General features: G+C 42.1%; 1 protein-coding gene across 2 annotated transcripts in view; it reads left to right on the forward strand.

The window, feature by feature from the left end:
* Positions 1 to 20,987, forward strand: part of ADAMTS17 (ADAM metallopeptidase with thrombospondin type 1 motif 17) — a 191,499-nt gene that overhangs the window by 142,536 nt on the left and 27,976 nt on the right. For both annotated transcript variants that reach the window (XM_054215400.1, XM_054215401.1), the window contains 3 exons: positions 3,150 to 3,307; positions 7,603 to 7,762; positions 9,735 to 9,870. In XM_054215400.1, the coding sequence (XP_054071375.1) occupies positions 3,150 to 3,307; positions 7,603 to 7,762; positions 9,735 to 9,870 (454 nt within the window). The remainder of the gene's footprint in view (positions 1 to 3,149; positions 3,308 to 7,602; positions 7,763 to 9,734; positions 9,871 to 20,987) is intronic.

A 20,987-nucleotide genomic window follows, 5' to 3' on the forward strand; every position in this document is an offset into this window, starting at 1 on the left:
GCCTGCAAGAGTTGCGCGTGACAAAAGCCATTGCAGAAAGAGCAGTACCCTGCGTCTAAGAGACGTAGGGGTTTTATAGCTGCAGCATTGATCTCTACTGGTGGGGCACTTGCGTGCAATGAAGACAAACAATGGCAAAAAGTCTTCGACGCAAATACTCTGCTGAGTCTGCAGTGTAATTCCTGCAGTCCTGAAGGAGCACCTTTGGGAACAGAGCTGATTCCCAACTCTCTGTCTCCTCAGTCACTAAGGGAGCAGTGCCTGCAGCAATCCAAATCAAACCTTTCCCAGGAAAGAGGTCCACAAAGATTAAAAATTTTGGTTTTCATCAGCAAGCTGTCTTCCTTTGATGATGAGCTGGAACCAAAGCATGGGTTTAGTCATTCAAGCTCTTATACACTGTTTTGAGCATGTGCTGTGGTATCTTTACTAGTCAGCCATACTGCATGGAGTTAGTTCTATCTCATGACAGCTTTGATTAGTCATGTTCACAGCTCCTCGAGGACAGCGTGATGGCGGCTTTGATCTGCCTGAAAGCCACTAGGCTTTGGCAGAGGAAAGCAATCCTGCTTCAGAATTTTGTCTGAAGTTTGCAGAAGGTACTTTTTAGATCGAGGAACAAAGCAGGAAGAGAAGTAAGCCGGAGACAGTTATATTGCTGTAGCATGCAGATACCAGGACATCATCATACCCCTTGTCTATGTGCCAAAGAGAACCTCCCTCAGAAAAAACACTCCCCCACATACATCCCACTCCTCCTGGGGTAACCATACCTGCAGTTTCCTTTCACCCTGTTTTTGGAACCTCTAATGATGCTCAGTTGGTAAATTGAATGTGCCCTGAAATATTTCTGGGCACTGTGCTTTCATTCTAACGTAGAAAACACATAAATCCCTAAATCAGCTTTCACTGACAAGTCAACAGTAATGTGATGTCCCTATGGCTGGAGCTGTCTTTCAGTGTTGGAGGGACATCAGTGATGCTGATGCAATAGGTTATGCTGGAAGAAAGGACGTGCTGCTCCAAGTATCTTTTCTTCTCAATATTCATCTTACAGGGCTTCCTTCTGCAGTAGAGCTTTCTTCATTGTCCTTACTGATGCATAGAGGCACCTCCTGACAGGACGGATGTGATCATACAGTATCTGACCCTATCTATGCATGTGTGTCCAGCTCATGGACTCTGAAGGCAGGGTGGCTGTGGCAGGCTGTTCCTTGCCAGCTGTTGTTTTTTATTTGCGGCCTGGTTTCCATCAAACCTGGGGGCAGATAGTATGTCACCTGCTTCTGCCTTTTGAAAGCAAAGAAGGCGTCAGGAAGTATCCTGACCATAACCTCTGCTGATGGAGCTTTATAATGCCTGTCTGGTTTTTTAACTCTTAAAAAAAAGTCTCAGAAGTAGTTTAGAACAACCTAAGGGCCACTCTAGATTGCGCCTGTAGGTTGTGCTTGCAGGCTGAAATATTCTGCCCTCCAAGTGTGAGCACAAGCGGGTGTTACACTGATCTGCCAAGTTCGCATTCTGTCCACTGACCAGTCTCTGCTTTGTAACTTGTCTTCTCTTTATAACTATGACAACTAAGTACTAACTTGTTCAATGTTTGCATTATGGAGCGCACACACAAACTCAGGAACAGTTTCATTTTGCACTTGCAAATCTTCATGCGTGTATCAAGATTTGATTGATCTTTTTCTCAAGGAAAGTTTAAGAAAATACAGTTTCAGAATCTGGTTCTACTTGGAGACTAACAAAAATGCAGAGTTGTCTTGCGACATTTGGAAGGAGAGTTTAGAGATAAATGATCTATGAATTTTATGTTAATGCTTGAAGATCAGCATAGGTTTCCTTATATACTATCTGAATGAGAATCTTTGAACCCAACTGCTGCCAGACTTTAGTCAGCCTCAGGACGGGCAGTCTGCATAAAAATATACAGATCTTGCCTTGCAAACCAGGCTTCAGTTTACCAGGCAGCCACTGGTGCTCTCATACTATGTCTCTCCAAGTACCATTTTTAATAGCTGTAAGAGTATAACACTGCAAGTATGTAAGTGCTTTACCAGAAGTATCTTCAGGTCATACTCAAGCAGCTACTCAGTGGTATTAGATTCTTACACCACATCTGCCAATTTGGTATATGTGTCCAAATTTATGGTACCATCCATTTTTCTAAGATTAAAATCTAAATAGTTAGATTTGAGAATAATCTTTAAAGTGATCTAAGTTTTAATTTCCGATAGATATTGCAGGCATGTTCATTTTACGTACACGCCTACATGTTTCCTGTGTAACCTTTGACAAATAATATTCAGGTTATTCTAGGAAGAATTATGTCCCTGACTGATTGTTCTCTAATTATGCTCTCTGTTTACAATTTGCACTCCGCTCAGCTTGCATAAGGAAAATGGGCTAGTAAGTTTTGCACTTTCCTAGTCAGTCACCTCTACTCTGTGGTTCTTGCTTGTTAGCACAATGCTGTAGTATTTTAGTATTAGTTTTAGATCCAAATTAAATCTCTCTTCACTGAAAATCCAAGAAAAACATTTCAGTTGTGCAAGCTTTCCTTTGCAAAAGCAGAGCTGTGTACGTAACTGAATTCAACAACATGCCATGAGTACGTGTGGGTTTGGGACACGCTCCTGAAATAGGTCAAACTGTGTTCTGCCATTTAGCTCTAAATTAGTAGTATTTTTCAAGGACAGTGGGTAGTTACCTTTCCTTCCTTCTGTTTCCTTTATAACTCCTTCTGCACAGTCTTTTTTTCTTCCTTTTAAATTTTCTGGCAGTGGAATGGCACAGAGAATGTCTCAAAGTTTTGAAACTGCAGAGCGTTGCTTATTCAGAAAGCAGAACATAATAATTTTATGTAATAAAACCTTAGTGAGACCAGTTTGTATGACATTACTGTTACTTAATAGCAATGTTAATATAATTAGAAATGCCTTCATCAACTGAAATACAGAATATGCCCAAGTTAGAAACATTATGACGAGTCAACTAAAATTATACCTTTTTTTCTTATAAACTCATGTCCGTTACAAGGCTACTGCATCTTGTACTTCAGGTGGGCTGAGACAGAAGCTCAAGAGTCTATACTGTAATTACAGATTCGCTTAATATTTCATTCCATGGTGTTTGATTCATTCCAGCTTTAAAAGATTCCAGTAAGAGATCCATTAACAGCGACTGGAAAATTGAGCTTCCTGGTGAGTTTCAGATCGCAGGCACTACTGTCCGGTACGTGCGAAGGGGTCTGTGGGAGAAAATCTCTGCCAAAGGACCAACTAAAATACCACTGCACTTGATGGTAACTTTATATCCTTTGTTTGTGTTTCTTAAGTGATGCAACATAAAGGGTTTATATCCTAGCTAAAAGTTAAATTTTGATTGTTTGCTTCTTCACCAGAGTTTTTTAAACTGCTGTGGTGCCTCTTTGCGTTCTTTTGCTGGAGAAACCTATGCTTCTATGTTTACAGCTCCCCATGCAAAAATAAATGATGCTCTGTTGTGGGAGAACAAGCAGTGTCCCAGTAGGCTCGTGTCCAGTTCAGGATACTCCTGTAATGTGTTGCAGACAATGTGACAGGTCCATTCTAGCAGACATAGGTTTCCAGGGGTCTTCTTTATTTCATGGACATACCTGCTCATAGAGAGGAAATGATATTTGCTGAAAAATCTTCTCAGTTGATGCCGGAACATATTCTGTATTTAAATACACTGTTGCTCTAACAGAAGAGACGTGCATTTGGGATGCGCAGGTGATGCATTTGAACTTGACCCTCTGTAGTGACTTAGTTGCACACAGAAATGTTCTGTCTTTTCTTTATATTGTTTTTTTTTAATTTTATGTATTTTAAGGCATTCTTGAAAGTTTTTCATAATGTTCCACATAGTCCTGTTAGCCAGGCATGTCATTTTATAAACAGTTATATGGCTGCTATATGAGAACATGAGTGAGAAGTCCACAGCGGTGAGCAGACGAGGACTGTAGTCCCAGTCCTGTCACTGATGGGTGATGGAGGGACTCACGGGCCAGTCCCTTAATCTTGGTGGTAACCTTAATGTTTCTGCCTGTAAGATAGGTGTCTCATAATGCCTGTCTCATGTATGTGTTACTCGTTGAAAGTCTGCAGAAAGCTTTACAGTTTCTATAGTGAGGTTTGCATACAAACTTAGAGTATTTTAATGTATGCATTGTTTCCTGAAACTTCTTTATCCAATTACATTATTCTGTGTACTGTTTCTTTTCCTTGTGACTTTTTGCCACGTTTGTTCACTGAAGGCTGTCTGTAAGCAATGCTAAAAATCAGAAGTCTCTGCCTTTCCTCACTGGAATTTTTTGGCTTGCTGCTGTTCATTGTGCAACGTTTCATGGCCCGGTTTGAAAAGCTCAAAAGTTGCTTGAACTTTTCACACACACACAAAAAATAATACTAATTCTCTGGTTTGTCAGTACTTTCCCTGTGTCAAAATATGCTGCACAGGAACATGAGGTGTTTTTTCTTTGCTTTCTCAGACAGATGAGTGAGTTTACCGGGTTCACATACAAACCACTGTAAAGCTGAATTCAAAGAGGTTACTACTGAAATAGTGGTGCAGATTTGGGCACACCGGCACCTTCCTGACTTAGCCATGTCATTCAAGGTCTGCCCACACAAGGGAAGTGTATACAGGAGCCATCTTCATCATCAGAAAAGTCAGCTTCTGCTTGACTTTGGCCTTCCTTAACACAAGTCTTCCCTCCTGAAACCAGGACTCTGACAAAGCATCTTGTACTGCCAAGGTCTTCCTAACCTCATGTAAGAAAAAGAAGTTGCCCAGTTACTGTTTGTGAAGATGCTGTGTAGGGTTCCTTTGCCAGGTCTTGGAACCTTCCAGGGCGTTACTTCGTTGAGGTGTACTGCGGTAAAATCTGGTACCAGAGTTTGCAAAATTCAGCATCAGTAGAGCTTTGTTTTTAAAGAAATACTCATTTCCCCTTCATTAAGGAGTAAGCAACTAGCATAGGAAACTAATGATTATGAAGTTCTCCATGAGTATCCTTTTCACGTACAGACTGGCGTTTTCAGCACTCATGAGCAGAGGAAATTTTCCTTCTTCACCTTCCACCCAGAAATGATTAAAAAGGAGGAAAGTAAAAGTTACCAGACCATTAAAAAAAAACATGTGGCTTAAAATCGCTGCCAGTCATAAACAAAGCACACGTGAAGTCTTTTCTTCAAATCAGATATTAATCTTTTCCTTGATACAGGGTAGTGGGTTTCATTCTTTCAACGCCAGAAAGGCAGGATGGTTACCAGTTACCTCTAAATAGAAAACTGTTGTTCAAACAGTGGTGGAATACACTGGACTGACAAAGAGCCAGAAGCTTCAGTCAATCCATTGTGACCTGCATTTGAAACCAATTATACACACATACACACACACCCCAATTATATATGGCTACGAAATTGCATGAAATTGGTTTCATATGGGCCTTTAGATTCACTAGTCTTGCACCCATATTGAGATAATAAGGATTTCTTTTTAGGAGCTGGTTTTTAATACTTGAGGCATTTCTCCAAGTGCATTTCTCTAAGTATATTTCTTGGAGAAATTAATGTTTGTGTAACTAGGCCTGTGCTAGACCTCCTCTCGGCAACAGAGGACAACCAAACACTCCCAGAGCATAAAGATGCTTTAGACAAGACTTATTGATCAATTCTGTAGAACAAGCTGTTCGTCTCTCATGCGCTTAAACAAAGCCAGAGCAGGACTTGAGTTCTTTGCCTCTGACTGCATGGTATTTCAAATTGTGTTTGAAAAAAACAACACTCATCTTTGAAACTGTAATGATGACTGGCTAGTTCCAGCCTTGATAGTCAGTTCTGGTAGTAAGGCTCCCTCTGTAGCTGAAGCAAAATCATATCTTTGCTCCCCACATCTTCTGGAAGCTGCTTTTCTGCCCAGGGCTATGCGCTGTGCAGAGCAACTCAGGGGGGCTGAGTCTGTGTAGCCCCACAGTGTTCGCTGCACAGGCCTCCGGGATGTCAGTGGCTGCAAGCTGGACCCCTTCTTTCAGCACATATGGCTATTTTTTTGGTTAAATGAGCTTTAGTGAGATATTGGTTAAGTAGGAGTGATATCTGCAAATCTGAATGGGAAACAACTATTGTTAGGAGAAAATAGCATTTGCAAATTTGCTTTTAATCAGGCGGCTGCTTGCTTCACTTACGATAGCCCTACTCAAAATATCTTATTTGATAAGGTGCTGCTCCTATTTCAGTAGGTGACAAGAGCCAGCAGAATTCACCTGTCTAATGCTGCCGAGATTATGGGTTAATAAGTCTAAGTCTAAAGCCACACCATCAGCATTACAGTAGTACTTCTGTGGCATCCGTTAATAGTGCGGTAACTCAGATTCCATGGACCTCATACTCCACTGGGTATCTTCTAGACACTTCTGACTCAAGCCAGTGAAAGTGAGAAACAAATGAAGCCCAACGTGAAAATCTAAACAGGACCAGAACTGTCACCACTGTTTCACTGGGGTGAAAAACTAAGCATTTTTCTTTGTTCCTCTGTCTTTGTTAATAGTCAGTGAATTTTTGAGTAATAACACTAGAGACATCACATGTGACTCCATGGGAAATAATCAGCCTGCTGCTGGAAGCAGGTTTCACCTTCCTCTAGCAACATGCAGGGTATGAAAATACATGTGTTGACAGCAGCTGTATGATATGGCTCTTCCTTGTTATCCTCAGGTTTCTGAGACAATAAAATCCTGCTCCTACAGCTTGTCAGCAGGAAGAGTCACGCTCACTTTGAGTGCCACATTTCCCAGGAGGCATGTGATTTTTTTTTTTGCATTAGTTATTTTTGCTTTGAGAAGGATCACCTTGTTCCTTCAGATGTGTTAATAAAGTTTTGTGCCTTCAAACTATGGGCTGCTGCAGCCCAACTCAAATGCAACAGTAAATGTTGCAGCTCACAAAATCACCGAATGGTTGGAGTCGAAGGGAACCTCTGGAGGTTGTCTCGTCCAAACTCCATGCTCAAGCAGGTCAGCGTAGAGCAGGTGGCCCGGGACCTTGATCCATAAGCAGCACAGTGTTAACCCAGAACTTCCTCAGTCTCTACAAAGGTCCCCAACCATAAACCTGAGTCTCTGCATGAGGCTTGCAGACAACTTGCTTTCTGGAGAACAAGGGTAGGACAGGTATGATGAGTGATTTTTTAACTCTAGATGCTCATTAAAATAGTTATTATACGCAAATTGCTGATTTAATCCTTCCTGTTGTCTCACTATTTCTCTTTAGATAGCCAGTGGCCAGCTCATCACATTTGAGGCTTAAACAAAGTTATGCATCTAATTCCAGGTTTAGACATCTCCATGACTGTTTTAAATATTCACAAATCATAGGCAGTTATTGCATCCTGCAGATGCCCTGTTTTACCAGTACCACTGTAATTTCAGGTTTCTAGATAAAGATTTGGTTGCCTTTCACAAGGTACTTGTATTTTAGAAATAATTGGCCCGAGACAGCGTTACTGTCTCTGCAGTCTGTTGGCGTTCCCAGTACACAGTGTGTTGTAACCGCCTCTCTTTTCCTGCTGAACCAGGTGCTGTTATTTCATGACCAGAATTATGGAATTCATTATGAATACACCATTCCTGTAAACTATACTGCTGAAAACAGAAGTGAGCCAGAAAAGCAACAGGATTCTTTGTACATCTGGACGCACAGCGGATGGGAAGGGTGCAGTGTGCAGTGTGGAGGAGGTAAGGCCATTTGGAAGCTTGGTGGGACTTGCCGTACGGTGTTTGCAGACACCAGCCGTTAGAGAGGTGCCTGCAGAAGACAGTGTTGCCAAAGCATAAAGGAAGCTGGCCATGGGAATGGGTGTTGCTGTAATGAACTCAAATGAGACTCATTCTCACCAGCTCTCCCAGCTATCATCCACAGCCCCACAGTTAATTTTCACCCAGCATTTTGGCAGGGACACCGCTTTGTCGGCTCGTTACCGTAGGCTGGAACTGCACCTGGATTAGTGCTCCGCGGATGGCTCAAGGCGCTGTGTGCAGCCCCATATCTCAAACCTCCGTCACATTCTTGGAGCAGAGTTCTCACAGGTGTTCAGGCATGTTCACTGAAAGACACTTCCTTCCCCGGGGATGAAACGGGGGCAGTGCTGCTGTGACAACTCCTGGAGATTGCGTCAGGCCCTCTTAATGTGGGGTGGGCTTTTTGGGAGCACATGAGCACATTGCAAATCACACTTTTCAGATGATCCCTAGGATGTGCTGCAGCAGATTTGCTGAAACCCGAGGGGGAATCGATGTCTGTGAAACCAGAGACTGGTTTGTCAGCCACTGTCCATTGAATTTTCAGGGCTGGAAGAAGTAGGTTTTTCCCTGAGGAAAAGGGATCATTTCCATGCATTCTGGCCAGTCTTTCTTCACCAGCAGACCAAATTATTTATCATATTATGACACGAGGAAAGAGTGTTCATCTTCACTTTTGAAGGCTCACTGCCCTCAGTGTAGTGAAATCATGGATTTATTTTTTACTGTAAATAGAACTCATTTTAAAATGGACACTTACTTTTACTCGTGTTTTAAAACAGTAATTTCTTAGAGCCATTAAACCCTCACATGAATGAGTAGGAAATTTATTTGTGACTCTTGATTTGTGTTGCAAGTCTGCCACATATTTGAATCAGATCAGTACCTGGCAACATGGTTCCCACCAGTAGTAGCTTGGATGGCAATTGATCTCTTATATTTTGGTTGTCAGATGCTTTTACTACTTATCCAAGCTGGGAGGGGCCTTTTCCCTTCCATACAGACTTTTACAAATTTTTTATTAACAGAATTTGAGTTGTTTTTTGTTATCTGCTGCAGATCATGAATAAACTCAATTTGATGCAGAATCAGGGTTAAGAAGAGGATCTGAGAGACCAAAATAGTTAGCAGTAATGCAAAGTCATGGTGCAGGGATGGCATTGCATTTGTCACACCTGGTCATTGTCATGCCGCCCTGTGGCACAGCTTTCCTGGTGTCACACAGTGGAAGGCTGAACCCTGAGGGCCATGCTGCTCCATCTCGGTGAAACTCCGAGAAGAGCTGACTACTCCTGAGACGTCTCCTACTGGCAGGAGTTTTAAACTAATATACCTGGAGGACTAGAAGATGAGAAATAATTTATTTGGGTGGCTTAATTTCACCTCTTTGTGAAATATAAACAATCCCAGTTTATCACTCTTGAACCCCGGTCGCTCCTTTTCAAGCTGACTCTTTCTGAATGGGGAGCAGCAAGAGGCAGCTGTTCTGTCATTGTCACTGAGGGGTGGACAGTTACACAGCTGGAACATCTGTCCTAGGTGATTACAGGGCACAGCTACATGTGGAGGAGGAACCAGAAGTGAAAGCAAATTGTTTTCAAGGTCGTTTTCACATTAAACACTAGGAAGAGAAAATCCAGCATGTTGTTCCTGGGAAACAGTCAATTTCACAATTATTGGAGAAAGATTTACAGCTTTTCTGAAAAAAACCAAACCAACCCAGAACAGTATGAAGGTGAGACAGAAGTGGGAAATAAGATTGCTTGCAGAGGTGGCAGGGCTGTATAGGTTACGTCTTGTAGAGAAAGTAGGGAGCTCCTAGGTTTTGAGTTTTGGTTAACGAGTTGATGTAATTTTGTTCTTAGCCACGGGTTTCCTTTTTCAGAGTTGTTTTTTATATGACTTGTAGGTGAACGGAAAACCATTGTGTCCTGTACTCGAATTATTAACAAGACCATGACACTGGTGAATGACAGTGACTGCCAACGAGCGAATCGCCCCGAGCCCCAGGTCAGGAAATGTAACACACACCCCTGCCAGTCACGGTAAGGAGTTAAAAAATAATAAAACCCAATATGCTTTTCTTTCACAAATCGCTTATTTCCAAAGCCTCCCTCTGGTGAACATGGTGAAAATGTCTAAAAGTATTGGAACGTATTGTTAGCCCTAGTAACCAGCTGTAATATTCATTTCCTTTTGTTGAGCAGGTCAGATTTTCATTACCTCTGAGTCCATTTAATTTGTGGCCAGTAAGGCCAGATTCCATGCAAGCTGCCTTCCTGCATTGCTTGGGGATAGTGTCCTTTTCCCCTTGGCTGCCTCCTGGGTGACAGTGCAACTTGAAGTATAAAGCTAGAGAAGAATGCAGTGTCTGCATATCTACATTTTTTTTTTTTCTAGTCAGCACGGAGTAGGGTCTGATTAATTGTCAAACAGTGCTACAAAAACCCTTGCAAACAACCCACAACCTTTAAGCCACTACAGCTGACCTGCTGTGTTGCATGCCTGGTCTGTTTTAGCGTAGTTCAGACTGGGATTCTCTCGGCAAGAAGTGTCTGTTCTTCACGTGCAATTTGTACAGTGTCTAGCAACACCTGTATAGTTTTGGAAACATACCTGAATCTTGCTGAAGTCAAGAAGTTATGATGAAACACATTTAAATGCTTTCCTCAGGATGGGTTCTTTTCCTCATCAGTAGGAGTAATTAGAGTTCTAATAGTAATAAGTTCTAAAAGTAATAGAAAGCGTTCCCTTTAATTTGGCAAGCACTTTTAGCTGAATTAATTTTGATCTGCATTGTATAAAAGAAGATGTTTCTGGCCAAAATGACAAAACACAGGAAGGCAAATTGACTTGTTCAGTTTGCGAACAAAAAAGTTCACTCTCACTCTGTAGTAATGTTTTGCATTGTGGAGACTCCACTTTTGATTGTAGTTAGAACATAACATCAATTTAGGATAAAGCTCAACAATATCTAAAAAAGCATATTCAAAACAACCTGTTAGCTGTTGCATCTTTTATAATCAGACAAGCCGGGGAAACGTACCTACAAAGCTATCCTCCTGGCAGAAACAATAGGGAAAATGAGAAAGAACACTCTTCCTTCTAATTAGGCCTGCACTCTAATCAGAGTGCCCCGAAGCAGGGAAATCCGGTGTCAGGTAATCCATCAATAAGGCTGAGCTGTTTGAGGTTTCATTTTCTGTCTGCACTGCCTGTTATTGCTGCTGTACAATATCGTGGCCATGCTGCTTTCAGTGGTACGGAAAGGTATAATGAGATACCCCACATGCTTCTAGGTGTGTAAGGAGAGCCAAACTCCCATTTACTTCAAGGAAACAACTGTCATTTCCATGAGGAGGTTTCCTAAATTCAGTGATGCTCGGATTTCTGTCATGTCATTCTCTCAGAAAGACAGAAACAAGGAGCATCTGCTTGTTCCTCTGCCTTGGCACAAAATATTTCTTCTAGTCCTTTTGTGAAGCCATTGGGAGGATACTGGAGTGACCCCAGGCAGGTATATGGAGGGGCTCCGTGTGGAACTTACAAAGTTCTGGAAGAAGTAGGCAGCTTCTGCCTCTACTAGCTGACAGCAACAAAGGGAGGTCTTGGCCATCAGGTCTGTTAGAGCCGTAAGACCCACAGTGCTGTTTCTCAATGGGATCTCCGTGCCCCCAAGCCCTGGGTGAAGTCTCCTGTTTGTTGCACGCTTTCACCATGACGTTGCTGCCTGTCCAGAGCAGTGACAGTGGGTTATGTTAAATCACACAAAACCTCCTGAGAACAGAAGACTCTCTTCCTATATCCAGATTGTGTTCTTCTGTGGTTTCAGGTCCAGCCCTTAATGTTATTCCAAGATATCTCTTCTTCTATATGGAGTAAGCAGGCAATTTATAGCCACAATTTAGCACAGTTGTCCCCAGGAGCAATTAGCACTGGTACTGTGACACTCTCATTGGTCCTTTTTTTGTCAGAGCAATGACAGCAAACACCAAATGTGCTTAGAACCCGGAAAGGCCACAAAATCCTTGCTGATGATCTGATAGACCACACTCTCTCACTCCCTCCGTGTAGACCACACTTTCACACTTAACATGCTTTTGACTGGAAACATTTTCAGAAGCACATTCTCTGTGCCTCTGTAGAATTTAAATTTCCACTTGCGTTTGCCCACCCAGATATTAGAAATGCATGCTTAGCATATTCTCTGACCAAGAACATCTTAAAGAAACCATTCTCTTTCACCATGTCAATGCTTTTTTTATGAGCCCTGAATTTGTTTTAGGGTTTCAAGTAAAATTATTGTAGCATCTTGTTACAATAAGGTCCTTTCCCGTTTCCACTCAGACCTAAGCCCTTTACCTGAGTGTAGAAGAAAGAACAATGCTGTCCTTTCTGTAGTAAACCTGCTCTGTGTTGTGCGTTTTGACCTACATTTACACTTCTAGTCAACATTTTAAAAGAATCGCCGTACAGAGAATTTATCTTGAGGGGAGGGTCTTATGGCCAGCACAGGACTGGGTCATAGGACACTCAGTCTCTGTTTCTCTTTTGGATGTGTTGTGTGACTTTAATTCACTGTCCCACACTGTCCCTTTGCTTCCTCTCTCCATCCATGTGTTATCAGGATTGCAAACGCTTTGGGATGGGGTGAGATCATGTTGTATAAATGGAGGAAGAGGAGGAGGGTATTGCTGTTGAGATTGTAATAAAAATAAAAAAATAATAACCTGCGTTATATATATATAAAGTGATCTGGAGGGAAAAAAAAGGGTACGATATTAATAACAGTGTCTTTCTTCCAGCACGATCCCAAAGTGCTTTGCAAATTATATATCCCTTTGAACTTCAGCCACCTCTTGGGAGAGCCAAATAACGTGGGGCAGGGGACAGTGTTTTCATGAGGCCAAGGAGAAGATTAGAGCTCTGCAAGTGCAACCCAGCGTCTGAAAAAAACAAAGCAGGATTGAAAAAAGGATTGGATACACTGACATGTTTTAAAATTAAACGTCAGAGAAGAGAATTTTCTTAAGGGTTTTGTTGAAACTGGCAAAATAAAAGAATCTTTCATTCTTTATTATTGTTACTCTTTCACCTTTTAAAAAAATGCCTCTTTTTCTTCCTATTTTATTTTTTATGTTCCTTGACCCTCTTTTTCCATTAAATTCTTTACAGCTTCCTTTCCTGTCCCAACTGCACCCTATTAGCACCTCTTTATTCTAATCCTTTGCCTAGCTCTTTGGATATTTTTTACAAAACCCTGCTGTAACCAGATGGAATCTGGATTCTTGCATGCGGTGCGTATGGGTTGTTTCCAGCACACTGAACACCAACCCAAATATATAGGCAAACCCAGCACTCATGTTGGCACAAGACTCAGAAATCACAGATCACATCAGCTGTTATTACTGAAAACATAGGTCGGCCAGTGGCCACACACTTCAACATGCATGGTTGGGTCTATGAATATGAATCTGCTCTCCTCTAATGCAGGAAGAGAACCGAAAACACATGAAATTTCCCAACTGTTAGACTTGTAATGGCCTGTATGCAAACACTGTTAATTTACCTCCTCTTTGCTGTAATAGATTTTAATAGAGGTTGAGTTCTTACAGGGACCCGCTGTGGTGTTCCTACGCAGATGCTTAACAGCAGCATAAAAGCCAGAAATCCCTGCCTTCATCTACAGAAAACCACAGGAGACCCGAACCCTTGTTTTCACTGTTTGGGACTTGAAAGTATCTACTGAGTCCAAGGGTTAGTTTTCTGCTACTACCAGCAGCATCTCATAAACTCCTTTCTGATTTTGCTCCACAATCTCCTTCCCTCACTGGAAGGCTCTTCTGTGACCTTGCTGTTCCTGCGGGTCAGGATCTTTTGTTTCCAGTCTTAATTATTCATTGTCATGTTTCAGCCATTTGTTCTTGCACCAGCTCTGTTCCTTTGCTTGTACAGTATTTTCCCTCCCTAGCTCTTTGCCTTGGGCTCAGTGCCATATGATACAGCAAACCAGGGTATCTCCTCCTTCCATCATTTTGCTGGGCTAAATCCATTACTTTTCTTTAACTTCTTATTGGATCAGAGACTGTGCATCAATTCTTCATTCCCTGGGTCACCTTCTCTACCGGTGCTCTAATTTACGTTATTTACATTCATAATTTGAGTGCATAGGTGACCAGAATTATATGGAAAAACCCAGTTTCAGTCCAGTCTAGCCCTTACACGGTTGTGTTCGTACTCTTCTGTCTTCATTGGCAGTAACTCTCCTGACACATGCTTTGCTTTTTTCATGGCTGCATCATATTTGTGGCTTACAGTCATGCTCGATGTTTTCCTCCTCATTTGTTTCAACACGTGAATCCTACTTTAAAACAGAAATGCTTGTTATTAGTCCCTAAGCACCTAACCTTGCACTGTATGCTAATAATTTTCATCCTGTCTCTGTTATTGCAGTACTCAGGGTTATCCAGTTCTTCCTGTATGACATCCTAATCCTCCGTTGCATTGACAACGCTTTTAGACTTTGTATTGGCAGAATTTTCCCCGATTTTTCGGCAGGTTTTTTTTTTTTCTTTTTGTGCCAAGGTCATTAATGAACATATTAAATTAGATCAAATGCAACACAGATCTTTCAGGAAGTCCACTAGTAACTAACCCAAATTCCTTTCGTACCTGATATTTCTTTACAGCACTCACTGTGGCCAGCTCTCGCCTACCATATAATTTACGCATTAATATCCTTGTTTCCCAGCACATCACCAGTTTCTCCAACTTGCATAAGTATTTCCAGCACAGCAAAAGGAGCTCTTTACATTTCCTTTGTCTGTAAAAGCATTTATTTTAATCAAAGAAATACAGCCACTGAGTTTTTCCTGGAGGACACCTATGTTGCATCCATTTACCACTATGTCCTTGATTACTGTCTCCCTCCAAATCTGCTCTAAAAACTGGCACACTGCTGAGGTCAGGTGTGTGGTTACACGGATCACTTCTTTCTTTCTTCTATTTCACTTACACTTTTCTATCTGTGGACTAGAATCCAACACCGTGCTCTTCAAGGGCTCACACACCACAGTAATGCCCGCTGGGGAGAAAATGAAGCCAGTTATAAGTCAGCCAAGGTCCCAGCTGGCTCAGCACCTCACAGACCAGCCCAAAAGGTAGTGACCACTCAAAGCACGGTGCCTCACTGTGTGATGGTTGATAGTGCCCATTGCTTTAATTCCTGGTGTGATTTAGGCTCATGGTGCTTATCTGTATGACCCTTGCTGTCTGAGAGCCCACCTCTGCCTTTATATTCCACCATAGACCTGTGACAAGGCTCTGTCTGTTGAACAGTCCAAGAATATAGAAATCGGTCTGTCTCCCTAATTCTGGTCTGCACCATGTTTATTTGTGTTATCATCACATGGAGATAGGGAGCAGAACAGTTTTGAATTTATTTTGTGAGGTGAAAGTCTTGAAAACAGTAGAATTTGAGGGGGAGCAGTATGATGGAAAACTCCTTAAGAATGTTAGCAAATTACTTGCAGGGCTGTATGGAAATTATACTAAACTGGAGGGACTTACTGGGAGTGTCTGTTAACTGAAGGGACTGAGCTAGACATTTAATGGTTCCAAATGGGTATGTTCTTTGCAGTCAGACTCTTTTGGAACCTGTACAAATGTTTATCATCCATAAAGTCCAATGGCAACGAGTTCAAAACCTTATCTGTGCCTTGTGCTAAGAAACATCTCCTTTAGTGTGTTCTGAATTTGGTTACATAAAAAAAAAGAAAAGAAGGAACAGCCATGGGGAGGCTTTCAAATCATTGTAGCCTGGAAATCTGGCATAAATAGTAATGTTAGCACCCTCTGATCCAAGGAGGCACCACGTAAGAGCTCATTTTGAAGTACTTCCCAAAACTGGAGTTGGGATCTCTAGAATCAGTTTGAGCTTAATGAATTTGCCAGGACTGTGCTGGACACTGTGCAAGACACGGTGGCTGCAGGCGGCTGAGGGAGCGGGCAATGCTGCGCCCTGGTGGCTGCTCTTCAGGGAGACCATCCTGGGCTGCCGGCGGTTGGCAGCTGCAGCAGGTCTCCAGCAGGTCTTGCACGGGTAGAAGCCAAATGCTGTAGACCAGAAAGCCTGTGACTCTTCTGGACACCTTTGTGAGTCCTGTTGTGGACACCTCTGGTTATCACGATCCACTAGAAGGAGACAAAACCCCATGCATTCCAGGTTGTAGGCAGTTCATCAAGTACTGCAACAGGCAGGCAGTAGGTAATTAGCTACTGGAAGACAAAAGGATATTTTCAGACAAATCCAGCAACTGAACTCAATGAAGCAATTCTGGAAGATAAGTGAGAGAAGGCTTGGGAACAGGCAGAGAATAGAATGAGGAGGCCTTATTGGCTATTTACATCAAATAATTCAAGATGACTTGCTAGAGCAGAAGTTAATTTGGCATTAGTTTTCACATGGAGTCATGACACAGGTTTCTTAGCTTTGCTGCAGTCCCCCAGGCCGGCTTACATCAACGTTTTTCCCATTATAATGTTTGACTCAATAACCTTAGGGTTGAACATTTCCTTGGTTTAAAATGTTAAATGATCTGTGCTTCTTTGGTTTGAGGTTCTTCAGGCTAAGTGCAGTCTTTACCCACAAAGAAGGATTAGCAGGATAATCTAGCAAAATACTTAATGATGAAATTCACTCCTACTGCTGCCTGCTGTAATGTTCTTCACACTCTTTGCATCGTGTGGTGTGAGCTGAGGAAAAGGCACTGCCTTCCTTGAAAGGCAGGGAATGGAGCTCGACACCAGTTGCCCCATCAAAGATACACCAGCCATGGATCAGGGTAGGGGTCCCTTGCTGCAAAAGGGCTCTGAGAGTGCTGATACTCGGTGTCTTAGTGTAGTGAGGCAGCTGCCAGCAAGAAGGACACCTACTCACACCAACACCAAACCGAGTCCTCCAAAACTGAGTGATCTGCTCAACGTGGGGGAAGGAGGAGGGAGAATGCAAAGTTATCCATTTAAAAAAACTTCCCAAGGTACACGTAAATTATAAAACAGTGTTCTATGGTTGATCTTATAATTGGTGGGAAATTAAAAAAAATAAAGCTGTCAAAATGATAATCACTAAAGAGAAAAAGCAACCTGTGTGAGTGAAAGTTGGCAAGTCTGTTAGCAGAATGACTACTGTACTGGAAAATTACTGAGCACTGTTTATAAAGGCAATCAGACAGGAATGTTAGTCTTGGAGTCCTACTTTCGACATCAGCAGCTGTATTATTCTACTAGGTTCCTTGTACTTTTTTCCCCAAAAAAACCCCACCTTCTAGTGACTGGGTGTGGCACAACCTGTTCCCAAAAGTCATGATTCACCTGATTATTTTGACCCCAGTATGGCAGAGATGTGGTGGAGAGTTTCAGAAGTGCGTAGGGAAAGATGCAATAACAGAGTGTGCGTATTTCGTGTAAATCATGACTCCATTTGTAAACAGTGTTTTCTTGCTTCTACGTATTCAAGCATGAACTTGGTTTGATAGCTGTAAGCAAAAAATATCTGACTGTCAATTCCATGTGACTGATTCTCAGAAATCTTTTCCAGTTCTCCTTGCTAAAATTATCCAATGTGAAATCCTGGCCCCACTGCCAGTTGGTCTGAGTTTTGCCCAACATCAGTAGAGCCACAGTTTCACCCAGGTGCCTCAGAAAGCTAAGAGCAACTTCGACATGATTTTGCACCACAAACTGGTGCTAAAGACAACCAGCGCTAACTAGACATGGAGTTATCCTCACCTCTACATTAGTGCAACAATGTATGTTAAACCCAAAGGTATGCAATAAAATCTATTAGAAATAGAACCCTCGGATTACGCTGCTTTAGATTAGCTTCTGTCACAAGTGCTTTTTCAGACAAGCTATGTCTTGTTTATTAGCAAATTTCCTCTGATACTTTATTCAGCAGTAGTACAAGCTCTTAACTAGTTGTATTTAAGAGCCAGTTCTAAAAAAATAGGTTTAATAGAAACAGAAAAATTTGTGTTATTACAAACGTCTCTTTGGTCACATCCAAGCTACTATTGTGAAAGCAGGGAAATTAATTTCACTGTAGCGTTAGGGAGGGAACAAAAGTAACAGAATCCCTGTAGAGAGTGGGTGCCTGTGGGAATACGTCATGGATGTTCAGCCAGAGGAACAGAACCAACCTGCAGGCACTGGTCTTCTGCAGGGCTTGAGACAGAAATAACCAGGTGAAGCTTAATGGGCTGCAGTATTTACCCTAGAACATGTAATGGCTCTATGTTATAAGAGGCTACAAATCTCTGAAAAGTGACCTCATGTCTTTTGATTGCACTCCTCCACCCCATCCTTCAGCCTTGACCCATTTTATCTTCATAGCATTTTTTCCCAAGTCCTTAGCTACAAGGCTTCATTTGCAGACATTCGTCTCCCCTGGGTTTATGTACATAGTGCTGTAGACAATTTTTTCCCTAGAAAATGCGGGAGTCTCAGGCAAGTAGGTAGAGCGGATAATTCAAGGTTAATGACTAATCCAGACCATAGAAAGATCAAATGATGAACTGAACCTCCAAAAGATATTTCAAGTTTGCTCCAGGGGCCTGCCAGATGAGTGTTGCCAAAGCAGATTAGAAGAAGAACTCCCGATTCCTCAGCAGAGATACAGAGAGGTCAGAGGTTGAGGAAGACTCAGAAGACAAAGATTTAAAACAGCCCTCTCAGATTGCACGTGCTGCCCATCCCAGCCTTTTGAGGCTGTAGAAAAATACACCCTTCTGGGCATTTTTTAGCTGGAAAGACAGCTACTGACTGGGTTAAAAAATCTGTGCTTAAAAGCTCATCACTTTCTTCCTAAACCTAACCGCGAGCAGGGATCATCTAGCTCTTGAATCTTCTATAGAGGTAAGATTACAAAGAATAATACCACGGATAAAGCCATCCCTGTGGTTGTGAGAAAGATGAGCGTGTTTGTCACATAAATCTGTACTTGTTGGAAAAATGAGAGGCTCTCCAGGGACTCTGGCTAGAGCACTCACATGGTCCAACAGAAGATAGGTTATAACCTGGGAGGGAAAAACCAAACTGAAAAGAACTGTGGTGTCAATAAATCCCTAAGATCAGTTTACAGGCTTAAAACATAACTGGAAGCCAAATGCTCCATACGATATACACAGGGCTTAGTGTACAACAGTTAATTGGCTTTGTTAATAATAGAGAGCTAGCTTGGATTTTTGAGTTAGAACACTGGAATTATTTTTTACGTTGTCATAACAAAAATACTTACCGATTTAAAAAAAAAATTAAAAGTAAGTCTCAAACACATTCAGGTGTTTTCAAAAGGTGTAATGACAGCGTAGAGAGGAAAATCTGTCTATAGTGTAATTTAGTAGTAACCATAATGTGACACTATTTGTACATCACATTTTTCTTTCTTGTCTGTATATTACTTGCAGATAGTAATTATGCTAATAACTTGCTGCACACTACCAAATATGAAACTGGCAGGAATTTTCATATTTAATCACTTTATCCATAAATCCCTTGTCTTTCCACTTGGGATGGATGTAGTGGATCAGTACCTGAAGCTGGCCATACAGATGCCACTCTGTCAAAAAAGCTGGAGATTTCATTTTCACCATAGGCACAGCGTTGTGTTGATTCCCTGGGTTTTGGCTCACGCCCTGTGCAATCATTCTTCTTGTGATGATGATGATTTTTTTTTTTCTGTGCCAGTTTTCCAGTTACACTCTGTCATATCAGTGCGAGAGTAGCACTAACTAGAGACCACCAAACAGGGTAAGAACGAGGCGATTTCTCCCTTCCACAAGAGCAACCAAAAAAAACAAAAGAAATTTTCCTTCCTGAAAGGAAAGTCAAACCTTACATCTTAAGGCATCTTGGAAATAGCTGGCGTGCTGCATGCTGCCCATCCTAAATGCAAGCTCACAGACAGCCTCTGCCAAAAATGTATTTTTATCTTTCTCCTTTGCTTTCAGTCCCTTTCCCTTTCTCTTTTGCCAGTAGCTGTAGATCACAGTGAGAGTACAGTGCTGAAGTGAATATTAATTCAGTGGAGCCTGTACAGAAACCGTTCCCGGCCCTGTGACTTAGATTCAGGTCATAAAGCAAAGTCACTCTTTCCCCCTCCATGCCCTTGTTGAGCAATTCCTTCACCCAGATAGATAACTCGCTCCGCGTTTGGTCTGACAGGGCAGAGCCCTGATATTAAGGGAGCCCGGCTATTAATTTTCACGAACACTGATTTCTGCACTTCAGGGCTATTTTTGTCACCCTTTCACTCCCAGTATTCAATTACCCAGCTGGCATTTTCCCATTCCATAAGCAAAATACCAAGCACTCAGCCCCAGAGATGCGCCAAAACTACTGTCTGGAGAAACAGGTTTGGTGTCTTGCCAGCTGTTTTAGCCAACGGAAATTCACAGATGTGTCAACTGCTTTAATGCACAGAAACATTTGAGCGGGGCCCTGTTTCACAAAAGACAGGTGGCCAGCTTGCCCAATCCCGTCCTGCTCAAACCAACTGGCTTCTGCCTTCACTGTCAACGCAGTCGTCAGTGCTGTCACACCAGGTCATCAGTCACAGCATTTGGCAAGTGAATTCATGACAATTGCACTGAGTGAAGATGTTCCTACAAATTATGCTGGACTGATTTTTCCCCGTTCAGGAGTAGGAACATGGGAAACAGTTGTTTGATTCGGGCAGGAGAAGTTACGTGGCAAATTCAAAAGAAATGTTGTTAATAAATTGGCATGCGTGGTGCTCTGCCTGGACTACGGGAGCCTTCAGCAAAATGAAATAGTATTTCCCAGCAGACTCAGTTTTGAGAGGTCTTATTTGAGCCACGTATCATAATAGACAACCCAGGACTGGGTGACAAGTAAAAGATTCATGGTATAAGGTACTAATCTAGATGATAGTCCTAAATAACAGGCTAGAAGGTCAATTACCTGGTGAGAAAGGCATGATAGCCTTCCGGTGCGCGGCGCCTACACAGTTATTGTTCCAGTCTTTCACTCCATCCAGGAATGCCTGTAATTAGAGGGAACGTGTTCCTCATTGACAGATTGCAGGAAGCGTAAAGATCGATGCAGCTTGTCTTTGGGAAAAAAATTGTCCCTCCCTGCATAC

This window comes from Rissa tridactyla, chromosome 9 (genome assembly GCF_028500815.1).
Source record: "Rissa tridactyla isolate bRisTri1 chromosome 9, bRisTri1.patW.cur.20221130, whole genome shotgun sequence".
In the NCBI taxonomy this organism is placed as follows: Eukaryota; Metazoa; Chordata; class Aves; order Charadriiformes; family Laridae; genus Rissa; species Rissa tridactyla.